This window comes from Salvia splendens, chromosome 5, assembly GCF_004379255.2.
Source record: "Salvia splendens isolate huo1 chromosome 5, SspV2, whole genome shotgun sequence".
Lineage (NCBI taxonomy): Eukaryota > Viridiplantae > Streptophyta > Magnoliopsida > Lamiales > Lamiaceae > Salvia > Salvia splendens.
Genome location: NC_056036.1, coordinates 5,726,119 through 5,742,108, shown reverse-complemented (window position 1 = coordinate 5,742,108; position 15,990 = coordinate 5,726,119). Strand labels below are relative to the sequence as shown.

The 15,990-nt window shown below is 34.9% G+C and overlaps 1 protein-coding gene across 1 annotated transcript; it reads left to right on the top strand.

Annotated features, from left to right (window-relative positions):
• Positions 1-7,604: 7,604 nt before the first annotated feature.
• LOC121802977 (FCS-Like Zinc finger 3-like) lies at positions 7,605-8,343 on the top strand. The gene is made up of 2 exons (XM_042202676.1): positions 7,605-7,785; positions 7,871-8,343. Exons 1-2 carry the CDS (start codon positions 7,664-7,666, stop codon positions 8,049-8,051), a joined length of 303 nt encoding a protein of 100 aa, XP_042058610.1. The 5' UTR covers positions 7,605-7,663; the 3' UTR covers positions 8,052-8,343.
• The last annotated feature ends 7,647 nt before the right edge of the window (positions 8,344-15,990 follow it).

Sequence of the window (15,990 nt, the reverse complement as noted above, 5' to 3'; positions counted from 1 at the left end):
GTTTGGGCCAAGCACCAAGTCCAAGTCCAAGTCCAAGATCAAGATCAGGCCAGGGCCCGGGGCCCACGAGCACGGGCTCGGGCTCGGGCGGCGGCGGCGGCGCGCGCGTGTGGGCTCTTTCACCCATCTTGGTCCACTATAATTATTAAGTAACATAAAGTCACTTAATTTAACACATTAAAATATGTGTTAATCCTCCAATGTGGGATAATTAACACTAGTTAATTATTCCCTAAGCTCCAACTCCAAGCTTTAATTAAAAGCTAATTATGCCCAACTTTAATCCAATATTTCTCACTCACCGGAAATCGGATTTGAGAAAGTGAATATACTACATTTATCTACGTAAAATGTAGATCGGCGCTATGTCATTTAATTTCACAAAATTAAATGTCTCGTCACATTTATTATTTGGTCAAAATCCATTGACCGGACATATTTAATCCATGATTTTTACATTTGTTTTCTGGGATTAGTTGGTCATTGGTGGAAAAGTTTGGCTCCAAGAAAAGGAATTTGGCCAAACAAAAATAAATAAAATATTTATGGTTATAAAAAATAAAAAGAATTATGTAAAGTATTTCGAGGCCTACTCTAGAATAGTGGCATGAGTGACCAAATTGTAGGCGTTATTTTTGCACGTTGTTATTTGTTCATCAATTTTGGTAAGTAATCTTTCTCATGTAAATAATTTCATTGGGACCCTAGATAATTGCGTTTATTGCATAAATAATGAGATTGTAGAAAATATTTTATTTCTAATTTTGTATTAACAATATTATAGTATTAAATTGAATGATTCGTCAATAGGCATGAGTATGCTATGGAGCAAGTATCGGTTCATGACCTTTGGATCAACTCAATATATAGTCTATTATCTCCATTTATATTCTATTAGCAATACATATTAAACAAATACATTTAATAGCCCATCTCAAATATAACAAGATTGATGGTCGTAAATCATCAGCCACTAATAAAATTATTTTTTAAAGAAAACGAACTTGATGACATAGATTTCAATTGAACAAACCATCAAATTGGCACATGACAACATGATCATGACTCAGTTCCAGCTACTTAGACTGTCCACTATGGTGAGGGGGAATGGATCCCCTGCTGTGCTCCCATCACAGCAGGGAGTGCTGCCCCTCACAGCTCAATTAAAAAAATATATTTTAATTAATATTTTAATATTTTATTTTACTAATAAAATATTGTGATGTTAGAGGGGCAGCACTCCCTGCTGTGGTGGGAGCACAGCAGGGGATCCATTCCCATGGTGAGGACGCCGCGGGTTGGGGCGGCCGGCGGGCGGGTTATAGTGTAGAAGTTGTCCGCCCCCGGGGCGGACGAGGATTGGGGGCGGTAGGACGGCGGACGACGGATAGGCGGAGTTGAGGCGAGGACGCGGTTGGTCGGAATTAGCCGCGCGCCTATAGGCGCGGCGACCATAGTGGACGGACATCCGGCGCAGCTATGTCAATTTCGATTTTTTTTATTTACCTCTATAAATACCACTCCCCACCACCTATTTTTTACCATTTTCACAAAATCCATCCATTCCCTATGTACACAACCACTCTCTAAAAATGCACCGTGGAGACGACGAATCACCCGACTCTCAGGAGGTGTCCACCATAGTAGCGGAAATAGAATTTTACCTGTTTGCAATACAACGAATATTCGGCCCCAATTACCTCGTTTTCTAATTATTTACACTGCGATCATTTTAATTATACCTGATTAAAACTAAAAACATTTTAAAATGAAAATTGATTATAAAATTTGGGGGCTATTGGAGGTGTCCACCATAGTGACGGGAATAGAATTTTGGGGGCTGTGGACAACTAAACTGGGGCTATGGACAAAAACTGAGGCGGGGCTATTGGGGGTGTCCGCCTTATAGACACCCTTAGAATCCTAATTAAGGGCACCCACAGTGGGGCGGACGATAGGCCGCCTGATGCCACGGGCGCGCCATCGTCTGCCAATGTGGGTGCGCGGACAATGAACGATGCGTCGTCCTCGCCCGACAGATAGTCCGCGGAGGAAGCCTGGACGATATGGCATCGTCCGCCCCATCGTCCGCCCACTGTGGGCGACGCGGACGATGCAACTCGTTTTTGTATTTTTTTTCCGAATTTTGTCTATTTATTAAACCTCGTTTCTCATTCTATTTTTCATACGAACATTTCTCGCATCTCTCATTTCTCTCATCTCTCACATTTCTCCATCTCTCACAAACCAAAATGAACCACGACGACGGCCGGAGTTCCTCAGAGGGCGGTAGTCCGACCTTGACTCAAGCCTTAAATGCAGTCGTTCAAAACGCAATGGCAGAATGCTTGGCCAAAATGCATTAATTTTATAAATGTATTAATTTTATAAATGAAATGAAGGTTTTTCTCAATTTTTTTAAATATTTTAAAAAAGAAAATGCTTAGGGTGCCCCTTAGGGCGACTTATAGGGCGCTCCACTGCAGGTGAAAGGGTATGAGGATAAAATGCTGACGTGGCGGTGCATAGGGCAGCTTTAGGGCGCCCCATGCCCTAATTAATCCATATTAATTACTATATTTCTCTTGTTGTCATACAAAAAATCTTCCTGTGGAAGACTTGGATTCTATGATTTTCCCCCATTAATTTAGCACACGGCTTTTGAATAACACATGTGTTCAAATAAAGAGAAACATCCATCATATAAAATGACAACATTGAAAGAAAATTTTCCAATAATAAATTACAAGGTCCCATTTCTGCACCAAATTTATTTAGTTAGTTTGTGGTCCAGTGCATCACATATTGTTAATGTCAAATCGATCCTACAATTTTGTAAAATTCAAAATATACACCTATTCATATTCCTATATTCATTGGTGTTACTCCTAGTTTCATATTCTTATATTCATTGGTGCTTCAAATTATACACCTATTCTCATATTCCCATATTCATTGGTGTTTCACCATATTGCTTTTCTTTTTATCTCTATGTATAAAATGTGATTTCTAGTTCTGGGAATGGTCTAGATGTAAGTTGGTCGTATCGTGTGAGACACAATTTATTTGAGTTGGTCTCTCACATTACTGGTAGGTTGTCATTTTAATTTGGGTTGTCATAATATTGCACTATTCATTCACTAAATGCCGCTTCTTAAATCCTTCAAAATTTTCTATATATATCTTTTTGCTCCCCTCAAAACTATTTTCTGGCTCCGCTCCGAAATAGTGAACCATTGTTAATCCTCCTTTAAAAAAATTTCTTGTGAAACCATATATTTGAGGTTCAAATTCCATCAACGTATCATTCTGATTTTATCAATTATTTTATATATGGACTTATGTTATTTGCAAAACTAGGGATCTCCAAACAAAAAAACGTGGTCCTAATCTTTACTTCATAGATTTATGTATAACAAAGTCAAATAGTGTTCATTATAAAAAAATAACCACTATCGTTTCAATATTGTAGTTTCGGGGCATGGATGTAATGTAAACAAAAGTAATTTAAATATGCAGTGAATCACTAATCTAATCATCATTCATTTAAGAAATAGATCTATCTTTTATTCACGTGTATACAAGTGGAGCATGACTTAATACAGAAATCGAATATTTGATAATTTTATGATAGTACACATTTATAATAGAACAAGCGACACATGTTTTTTTTTGTTGTTTTTATTTTTGAAAAGAAAGTGACAAAATGTTTATTGTCTACATAAAACCAAAACTCAAAGTGCATAACGAACCAATTGTTGCATTCTGGCCGGATAAATATGAAATTTATTTTTCTTTAATTGAAACATTATTGAATTGGTGTGGTGATATATTCAGATTTCAAATACAGCCACACGTTAATATATGCACCTCAAACGATATCTCGCCATGAAGAATATTTTTGTAAATTTTAATAAAAGGAATAATAACAATTGAATAATTTTATTAAATGTCAAATTTCTTTCGCATATGGTGCGCGTGGGGCCCGATCCGACGCAGCTCCTAGGTGGTATGATCGGAAAGGACAAAAAATTGTGGGGTCTTTTGTCATGATTTGATGACGCATGTTTTAGTGCTTTCTTTGTAGAATGTGAGCCAGCATTTCCTAATTCCTATTTCTCCTTTATTCTAGTTTACCAATGGTTTTGTGGGAATTAACTAGATTAATTATGAGTTTTAATTAACTACTGTGCATTTTTTAAAGATGGTTAAATTGCATTTATTTTATTTTATTTTATTTTTTTATGGTTAAAAATGAATATAAATTTAAAGGCCGTGCACTTAAACCTGACACCTTTGGTCTCAGACATTATTTACCTCTCTACCGTTTGGCCAACTTACACTCACGTTAAATTGCATTTATGATATATGCAGCTGTACTTTGTATTGATTAAAACAAGCGAATATAATTAATCAAGACTTGTTATATTTAGAATGCAGAGTAGAGTGAAGTAGTGTGAAGAATATATCTAAACTTGTACATGGGTATAAATTTTTATTTGTCCTCAATTGGAATTATTGGATGTCTAGTAACGGAGAAATTACATGAGATAAGAGTGTCCACTATAAGGAGGACACGCCCAATAGCCTCACCCCAGTTTTTGTCCATAGCCCCAGTTTTATTGTCCATAGCCCCAAAATTTTGTGTCCGCCACTATAGTGGACACCTCCAATAGCCCCCAAATTCTAATCAACTTTCATTTTATAATGTTTCAAGTAATTATGAATAAATTTATCGGGCTATACGTAATTAGAAGAACACGACTATACAAAGTAGAATTAAAATTAAAATTAAAATTAAAATTACAATTAAAATTAAAATTAAAATTAAAATTAAAATTACACACTAAATTAAAATTAAAAGTAAAATTAAAATTACACGCTACATTTAATCTAGTACAAATCACTAACATGTTTACACTGCGCCACCACCTCCCATACGTGCCCACACTTCTTCAATCAAATCGGCCTGCAGTGTGTTATGTGATGTGGTCCTGCGCATATCAGCGAAGCGTTAGATCAATTATTCATTGCTCCGTGGTACGCCTATCTGGATCGGCGCGGAAGCAACACCGTGACTTGTACTTGCGCCCTCTTCCGGCGCCCATCGCTCTGCCGCAAAGCCTTCAACTTCTATTATCATATTATGCAATATGATACAGGCTAACATAATATTCGCGACATCATCTGCGTGCCAAACTCGTGCCGGACACCGTATAATAGCCCACCGCGATTGGAGGACACCAAAAGCCCGCTCAACATCCTTCCTAGCACTCTCTTGTTTGCGTGCAAAATATTGTTTCTTCGGTCCAACCGGTTGGCGGACAGTCTTCATGAATACGGGCCACCGCGGATATATCCCATCTGCCAAATAGTAGGCCCTACTGTACTGCGTACCGTTGGCTACGAAGCTGATTTCTGGACCCTGCCCCCGGCACTCCTCGTTGAAGAGCGACGATGACTGAAGAACATTGATGTCGTTGTTCGAACCTGCCACACCGAAATACGCATGCCAGATCCGCAGACGGTAGTCCGCAACGACTTCCAGAATCATCGTTGGATGTTTGCTTTTGAATCCAGTAGTGAACTGGCCTTTCCATGCCACGGGGCAGTTCCTCCACTCCCAATGCATGCAATCGATGCTTCCTAACATTCTTGGGAACCCGTGCATCGAACCGTGCATATCCAGTAGGCGCTGGCACTCATCCGGGTTGGGCTTCCGTAGAAACTCCCCACCGAAAATTTCCCGGATCCCCTTACAGAACTGCCTAAGCACCGTGAGGCCAATTGTCTCACCCATCTGTAGGTATTCATCGAACATGTCTCCTGGTCCGGCGTAGGCAAGCTGCCGGATTGCAGTGGTGCACTTCTGTTGCGTAGACAGCCCGATCCGGCCAGCCGCATCACGCCGGAGGGTGAAGCACCGGTAACGCTCCTCCAAATTCGTCGCTATATAGTTGAACAGCCGTTGCGACATCCTGAATCTCCGGCGGAATATCTCGGGTGGATAACGAGGGTTATCTACAAAGTAATCATCCATTAGACGATGGTGCGCACCGACGTGGTCTCGTGGGATTGTCCGCCGATGAGTAATGGCACGAGGGATCGCATCCTCCGCATTCTCCGCCTCCTCCGCCAAACGGGCCGCTTCCTCCTGGGCGACCTGGTGTTGCACCTGTTGAATCAGAGCATTCCAGCTGTCTCTCCACAAATTGTTCATTTCCGACCCCAAATTGTAGTGAGAGAAATTTTTATAGATGTAGAGTTGGAATGGTGTGAAAATAATGAATGAAGTGGGTGTATTTATAGGTGAATTGAAATGAAAAAAAAATTTAAAATCGGCTATAGCCGCGGCGGTCGGTGCCGCCACTATAGGCGCCGCGCCTATAGCCGCGTCCGCCCCCATTTCGCCGCGTCCTCGCCCCCGAGTCGGCTGAAGCACGTCCGCCCCCTACCGCCCCAATTTCGGTGTCCGCCCCGCGGGCGGACAAACTCTCCACTATAGCCCACCCGCCCTCCGCCCCAACCCGCGGCTATAGCCGCGGGCACCCCATAGTGGACACCCTAATAAAATAAGTTCAAATCTCATATAAACAAAATCATACTATTAATTTATTCACAAACAAATAAACTCTCTTTCTCATTTTAATTAGTTCACAATAATAACAAACAAAATAAGTTCATTTATTCACAAAAAAATAAGTTCCTTTTCCCATTTAGTCAATTCATAAAAATATGTTATTTTCATATGTAATAGCTACCTTAGAATATACTATTACCTCAATATATAAAATAAGTTCAAATCTCATATAAACAAAATCATACTATTAATTTATTCATAAACAAATAAACTCTCTTTCTCATTTTAATTAGTTCACAATAATAACAAACAAAATAAGTTCATTTATTCACAAAAAATAAGTTCCTTTTCCCATTTAGTCAATTCATAAAAATATGTTATTTTCATATGTAATAGCTACCTTAGAATATACTATTACCTCAATATATTGAACTTATTGACCATTTTTATTATACTTACTATAGTACTACTTTCTTAAATTACAATATATTTAGGCATGAAAGATATTTTTGACCATTCGTACATTCAAGTAAATGTACGTTTGTACTTTAAATCTTTAATGAATAAAATAGTCGAAGCATGAGAAAATCATCATCATTGTAGTGAAAAGAAAATGCCCCACACACTAAGTGGAGTAATAATTAAACTAAGCCGTAGTACTATTATCTAAATCTTAATGGTAAATTTGATTATGACTAAGAAGTTAATTTGGATAAAAATGTTTCCATCATTTTATAAACAGTGAATTAATTTTGTTAGCTGATGCAATGCACTCCTGCCACATTATCCCACCCCCCCCCCCCCCCCTCTTGGATATGGGGAAAAAAGCAACATGATCTTCTTTTGTTAATTATTATTGATATTGACTCTCCTGCAAAACATTCCAGATTTATCACACCATTCCCACATCGTGGAGCATTTTCATTGGCTAGTGACATTTACCCCGTAGTCCGCGTCTCACCTGATCTGCACTCCTCCCGAGTCCATTGCCTCCCTCTCCTTTCCTATAAAACGCCACATGCCCACATCGTGTTGCTTCCCCAACAGCCTATCATCAATTGAATCTCCTCCGCCACCGCAGAGATGAGCTCAGCTGCAGCATACTACTACACCGGATGCGAACACGACTACGAGCCGCACTTCCTCGATTCCTGCTCCCTCTGCGGCAGATCGCTCTGCCAAAACAACGACATCTTCATGTACAGGTACAATTAGGCCACCATACTTTTAAATCCAAGAGATTTGGAGCTCAATTTGTTAGCGGAGTTTCTAATTTGGTGATTTTTGCAGAGGGAACACGCCGTTCTGTACCCAGGAGTGCAGGCAGGAACAGATAGAGATGGATGAGGCGATGGAGAAGAAGAAATGGAAGAGGTCTTCTTCCTCCAACAGATCCAGCGGTGCGAGACAGAGCTCCGACGAATCCGACATGAATAAAGCTGTACGGACTGGAAAAGTGGCTGTGGCCTGAGATTAAACTTGATTCCAAATAATTATTTGAGAAGAAACTACTGATAACTTCATCGGTGAGAGAGAGAGATGGGTGCAGAAGAAGTCCGTACCGACAATTTTGAATTTTCCTTAATAGTTTTATTTTTCCTTTCCTTTTCTTCTATGAGAATATGGTGTATATGTCAGGCCATCCACAACTCTGTTCCCCACCGTTCCTAAACCGTTTCTTAAACTACTATTTGCGGGGCCCACTGTACTTTTTTACTCCATTCCTTAACTAAGGAACGAAACCTGCAACCCTCCGTTTCTTATCCGTTCCTTAACCGTTCCTTAAATTACTATTCATTCAATTTTATTTTTTATTTTTATTTCCAACCCAATTCAATTAAAACAAACACACTTCATTAAAATTAAAATAACATTACAACTTAAAATTTAAAAAAATAGAAAAAGACATAATTAAAATCATAAAAAAATAAAAATGACATAATTTAAAATATAATTTTATAGAGACAACCAAAAATGAGTTTGTCCCACACATAAAACATTCAAGGATGTCTCTATAAAATAGAGATAACCAAGAATGAGTTTGTCTCACATCGAAAGTGGAACATAAAACATTCAAGGATGTCTCTATAAAATAGAGATAACCAAGAATGAGTTTGTCCCACATCGAAAGTAGAACATAAAACATTCAAAGATGTCTCTATTTTATAGAGACAACCAAGAATGAGTTTGTTCCACATCGAAAGTGGAACATGAAACATTCAAGGATTTCTCTATAAAAGAGAGACAACCAAGAATGAGTATCATAAATTCGCAAGTCCATCAAATATATATGGGCTAATACGAATTTCTAGTATTCATTTATTTGTAAAAATTGCTTTTAAATATAAAAAACAATTTTTATAAATAAAAAATATTTTTTTAAAAATTCATTTAAAAAAATAAATTTATTGCGTCAGCGTGACGACGCCCACTCGCGGGCCGGCGAGTGGGCGTCACGCACGACGCAGGGCGAGCCACGTCGCCGAAGCGCGTGGCGGCACGGACCGTGCCGCGGGTCGTACCGTCGGCACCCGGCACGGCTTAGGAACGACACGGAGACGGAACGCACCTCCGCAACGCGTCGCGCGCCGGTTCCGTTCCGCCGGCACGAAACGCGTAACGCGGGCGGCCCGCGTTGCGGGTGCTCTCATGAGGTACAAATCTTGGTTAATTAACTATGTTTTGATACCTCATTTTCAGTAATCATTTTTTTTTGTTCTTAACCTCTATTTTTGCTATGAATTTCTGGAAAGCCTTTTTTTCAGATACAGTACAAATTCAATTGGAGTTTTGAGGAACAAAACTAACAGTAGAATCTGAGAATATATGAATTCTGATGCTTTTTCTCTGCATTGATTTCATGAAAGCAGGCTAAAGCGCGTAGAATTTTGGGCCGCTTTTGTGCGCTAGGACTTTTCATTTTTTAAGCTTTTTCTTCTAATTTTCGCATACATTTAATTAGAATATGTTTATTCAATTATAAACAATTAATTAAATATATGAAGCTGGAAATTAATTATAAAAAAATGAAGAATTGAAAAAAAGTAGAATCCTAATTAAAAATTTGTAGTATAATACTGATTAAAAATTTTGTGGTTGGATTGCAGGAGATCATATCACGTAGGTGTAATTTTGTTTCAATAGGAGTATCAAAATTTGTTATCATTCTACAGATTCTCATTAGAAACCACCTTCAAATATTTGGACTATACGTTTTTTTCCATCTCTAACTTCACTTTCCTTATTTTGGGTTATTGGTTATTAAAAGAAAAAAAAAGAGCACCTTGACGCAATGTGCGATCGAGTTATAATTGAAATATACGATATTTTTAGTAGCGTCGGTGTTAAGAATCAAACGTGAAAAATGTGTTAGTCGTAAATTGAAGTCTCGTGTCATTTCTACAACTTCAGTTCCATGAAATATATTATTCTGCATTTCTTAAAAATAAGGCTATTTTTTTTATCATAAACTGTTGAATTTATTATTAAGGGAGTACAAAACATTTTTACAACTTGGATTAACATACTACATTTTTTAGAATTCGGGTTGTTTTTATTAGTCGCTACGAAATTCATGCCATAAATCTCTCCTCCAATTATTTCAACCAGAAAAACAAAACAAAAGAAAGACGATTGAAAAAGTGGATTTGCTCTAATTAATCTCCACCACATATAATCAAATAGAGTGGAGCTGTCAAAGTTTGGCATGTTGTTTTTGTTCAGTCGATTTCAAACTTATTCGAGTCTATACAAACTCTTCACTGATATAAACTTTATAAGCATCAATCATCATTATGCTTTTACGTACTTTCATAACTAATTCCGTATAATAACATAAATAATTTGTAAAGCTCATTATTACTCATATATCGCTAAAAAGGTAAAAATAATTATTCGAATAATCCAAGCGTTTTAATAGGGACGAGTCTGTCACGCTTAATTTTTAAAGTGTATTTTTTATTGTTATTACATAAGTTGTGGCGTTGCATTAATAGTGTTAATAGCTCAAAATACTCAACGGAACTATTCAATTTTTACTTAAGATGAATGATTGTTTTATATATGGCCTCGTTTTACAACTCCCAAATTACATTTTTTACCACATTAATTTCACACGTGCTAACCAAAAAATATTTTCCAAAAATCCTTATCTCGACTTCACTCCGAAAAAGTTTCAAATTTGAATGTAATTAATACAACAAGTCGATGCAAATGCAATGAATTTAAGCTTCTTTAAAATGCTTTATCCATTGCATGACGCATTTAATGGCTCAGGCCCATTTATTTGAATTTCAGAAGGATTTTAGTTAGTCATTTCAATAGCCTCAGGATATATTTTTGGCCCAACTTTAAAGTTTTTATCACCAATCCATAAAATAGAGTTTAGTCCTTAAAGTTTGAAATCTAATTTAGCCCAAAACTCCAGAGGTTTTACTATACTCCACTTATGTGGTTTTAACAACCTTCTTGTGTTTACTGCATCCAAATTCTCACAGAACTTAGGCAAGTAATGTGATTACCCATGCAGCCGTCGTCACCCCCATCGTTTGGACCGGGACAGGACCATCTTCAATTTAGTACCGGAGCAGTCGGGTAGTGGTTTTTTGATTAAGAGCGCTAAATTATAGCACTCTTAATTAATTAATTAAAAGTAAGTAGTATTAAATCCAACATTAAAGAAGTAGATTTAGTAAGGTATGTAAAAAATCTGATGAAAAGACAATACGAAAAAAAGTCAAAATAAATAAAAGCAGAAAATTACTGTTAGAGCATATTGCCGAAAATAGGTAAATGTTGAAGCCTGCAAGCAATCCAAAAAATGAGAGAATAGAGCAATGGTATTGAAAAGCAAATGCTACTTTTATTATATTGAAAATATAAGTAGCAAATGGAGTTCAATTTATATGATTCCAACATTCATTTTAAACAAGAGAATCATTCATCCGAAGACATTGTCTATCACAAAATCTGCAACCCTTCTTTTTCTTTTGCTACTTTAGCTTAGCATACAAATTGTATACAGTATACCTCTTTCCTTTCTTTTTCTCTTTCAAAATCTGGTCTCTTTCTCTCTCTAAATCTTGTGATATTAGTGAAAGAAGTGTTGAATTATGTGGGTTGTTGTATCGTACCACATTAATTTTATTGTAATATTGACAAAGTAAAAAAAAATAGTGGTTGAAATATATTAATGAAAAAATATATTCACTTTATTAGAGAGTAAATTGCTTATTATTAATGGGTAGAGACTAATTAAATGAAATGATCACAATGGAAAAAAACAAGATTATATTTTGTCGATGGGGGTAGTACTTAGTAATTAAATGTAAGTAGTGTTAATTAAACATTGGTGAAATGTATTATGTGTGTAGTGAGGTATGTAAATTCATTGGAAAGGCAGTATAGCCGGAGAAAAACAAAATAAAACGTAAAATCAATAGGAACGGAATATAAACATTTTCTTAAGTGTATTAAAAACTAGTATAACTAATTTTAGTAATTCAGATTAGTGATAGAGACTTATATAACAATTTAAATAAAAATTTTATAATTTTAAAAAGATTGTAAAAAATAAAATTATAAAAAAAATTGATAGTGAATTTGAAGTCGACTAGCCATGCACATGATTTCTGAATCGTAGTCGGAATGAAAAAACTATCAAAGTATTGAACTAACTCTTAATTAATTCATGTGATTTCTCCCTTGTATTCGGAATGAAAAAACTAAATCAAATTATAGAACTCTTAATTAATTAAAAGTAAGTAGTAGTATTATATTGAAGAAATAGATTTTGTCAAATGTATAAAGAAAAATCTGACAGTATATCCGATGGAAAGACAATTTATAATACTACCTCCGTCCCCCAAAATTCGTCCCGGTTTGATCGGGCACGGGTTTTAAGGAATGTAATGGAAAGTGGATTGAAAAAGTTAGTGGAATGTGGGCTTGACTTTTATATATTAGTTTTATAATAAAATGTGAGTAGGAATGAGTTAGTGGAATGTGGGGTCCACTACCAAAAATGGTAAAAGTGAAATGGGACAAATTTTGGGGGACGGACGAAAAAGGAAAGTTGGGACAAATTTTCAGGGACGGAGGGAGTAAAATTTATTGATAGGGGCTTTCAATAACAATTTATAATAAATTTTGAATGATTTTAAAAACATTATAAAAATAAATACAAAAATAAGCCCCTACAAAATTAAAGACAGTAGCCTGAATCGCCGAGTGATGTGAATTTAATGCAAACAAATGCTAATATATTTTCAATAAAAATAAAAAGAGGAATTGTATTGCAATTTTTATGATTCTGCATTATTTGCAGAGAATCCTCCCATGTCAGTTCATGTCCATCACAAAAACTGCAATAGGCTCTTCTCTGTCTTTAGCTTCTTCTCTACATAGAATATGCCAGAGGGCCAAATCCTTTAACAAGGGTGAAAGAAAAAAAATAATGATTTTCTTTTCTTTTATCAACCAACCGCGCTTTATTTATATATTCAACTTAATTGTGACATGTTTCGAATCGATGTTAGTATAATTTTCAAATCCTTTAAAAATATATGGTAGGAGTACTATGCATTAAATTAATAAATTTAAATAAACAAGGAGATATAAGAATACACGCATGCAATAGTACTAATATATCATGAATACAATACATCGTATTACAATGTTGAATTAGACTAAATATAAAATATTAATATAATAGTGAAACAAATTTTATAAAATACTCCAATATATTTTATACTAGGTATATATCGTCAATTAATTTTACACAATATAATACTATTAAAAGTTCGATCTGTTCATAATCTCTATATCTCTAAATTAATACTCCATAAATTTAGTGTTCAAATTGTAGTGTTTTAAAAACCGGACCGGACCGGCCGGTTCAACCAGTCCGACCGCGAACCGGTAGGTAGTCCGGTCTGATTTACCTAATTAGACCAGTGTGAGGTTGAGCCACCGAGAACCGTTTGAACCAGCCGGTTGGACCGGTCTGGCCGGAAACCGGAAAATGGTTTTTGTTTTTTGTGTTCAAAATTTTAAAAACTTGTTCTTGGAAGGGCTTGAACTCATGACCTCCACTCCAATTTTAAAAACCACTCCAACACAAGCCCCACATGGAAAAATAAGAACATTAAACAATGTTATACATAAAATATTAATATTTTTATTTAAACCAACTAATAATTCATTTATTTTATATTTTTTATGTAATTATTTATTATGATACATATAATTATCATCCTCTAAATTTTATCTATACTTTCCTAGTTACTATATTATTACTATAACGCTTAGTACAATCGTTATATTATACTCCCTCGGTCCCATGTTACTTGCACTGTTACTTTTCGGCTCGTTACACTATCTATAGTTTAAGTTAGAATTAATGCATTCAATTAATATGTTAATTTAAGTTAAAAGCTCATTTATTAAGTGATGTCTCAGTACACATAAAATTCTAATTTAATTACACTAAAAAATCAATCCCAAATTTACGGCCTAAAATGAAAAGTGCGAACAACATGGGACAGAGGGAGTAAGATTCGATTTTTTCAATATATTTATTTATTATAGTTTATTATTTACTAAATATATATTTTTATAGCATATATTTAATTTATGTAGCCTAACTATTGATATTAAAGTATACTTTTGTTTAAACTAACTAATAATTTGTATTCGATTATTCCACCACATACATTTTTTTGAATTAATATAAATTTGATTTATTTTTATATATAAAATATTTATTTGTTATTCACACTAACTAACAATTTGTATATTTTATTATATTCACTAAATTTTAATGTTTTATATTTGTATATATACTAATTATTTGTAAGATTGAATGTTTTTGTGATACATTATTGATCATATATTATTATTTATTATATTGGACACTATATTTTACATTATAAATTGAATTGTACATATTTGTAACAGTAAAATGGTTCGACCAGTGATTAAACCGGTCCGACCGGTTGAAGCATGAACCAGTAGCTTCACCGGTTCACTTACCGGTCCGGTTTTTAAAACATTGTCAAATTGTTTTGTCTGAGATAATAAACATAAAATAAATTTAAATCAATCGTCAGATTTGATTCGTTGCATTTATTGCCTAATTAATTCACATTTGTTTCTTTTCATTTCTGTCTATATTGTGAGTTTTGGAGGTTTGCCTAAAACAGTAGACTGGTAATTTCATACTAATTAAGGATAAAAATTTAGAAGCAATCTCTATCTGTGGAAAATACTGCACAGGCTACAATACCCATCACTTCAACTTGCCCAAATTTCGTAAAATTTTATTTTACATTTTCTTTTTTAATCTTATTAGATGGCACAAATTACGAATCCTATTCCGATACAATTTTTAGTTACTTTTTCTTGTTTTTCGTTTTCTAGAAAAACATTCTTAGTCTAACTAATAGATTGACGCTTTAAGGATACAAATTAATTAAATTGTAATGAGGCTTAGCTAGAATAACAAAATTAATGTATCTAAAGAATTTTTTAACTAAATAGAGTGTCTTTAACTAAAAATGTAGATTGCCAAAATAATAGGGATATTACGCATATTTATAGTTTCATTAGTAGTAAAGGACAATTTTAGAGATAAACTATCAAGTTCGGTGATTCGGTCTTTCTCGTAACTTTAAAAATCAGTCGAAAAAATTATAAAGTTTGGATTTCTTAGTAATCATCACATGACAAAAATCTAGTCTGTCCTAGTGTAATTTATTGTTGATGTTCCTAACCAATGAAGTTGTTTTTATAAGTTGTCGTCATTGTTTAATTCAACGCCAGCGATGACCTCGTATGCTTTTTCAACTATTATATCAGATACAAATTTGCAAAAAGTTTTTGTTGTGAGATAATTGCGATAAATCTAAATTTTATAATTTTTACGGTAATTTTTAAAATTGCATAATTGACTATAAATTGATCAAATTTTGTGAGTTTTCTGACTATGAATCCTTAATAAAAAAAATTTTAAATGTATAATGTTCATAGCTTCAAAAAAAATTCTTATATAAGGTGACATGATTGATGAACTAGTTTAGAGTTTAGGGATCAGAGATTCAGAGTAGCTTTATAACCTAAAATCTAAAAATTGCTCCGTTAAAGTGGCTTGAATTGTAACTTGAGTTGATCTAGACTTCTAGTAGAGTAGACCGCACCTACTTTTAGGAGGTGTTCGGTTTCCTAGATAAAATAATGTCAAGATATCATCTAGGATTGAGTTGTGAAGTTATTTTAGTCATATGAGGTTAGCTCTGACTAATTATCCTATGATTATCCATCTAAGATTGGGTTGTGAGATTAAATCTCATGAACCAAACACACTACTAATTTAATCTCGGAATACAATTTTGCAAACCGAACACCCAGAGTAA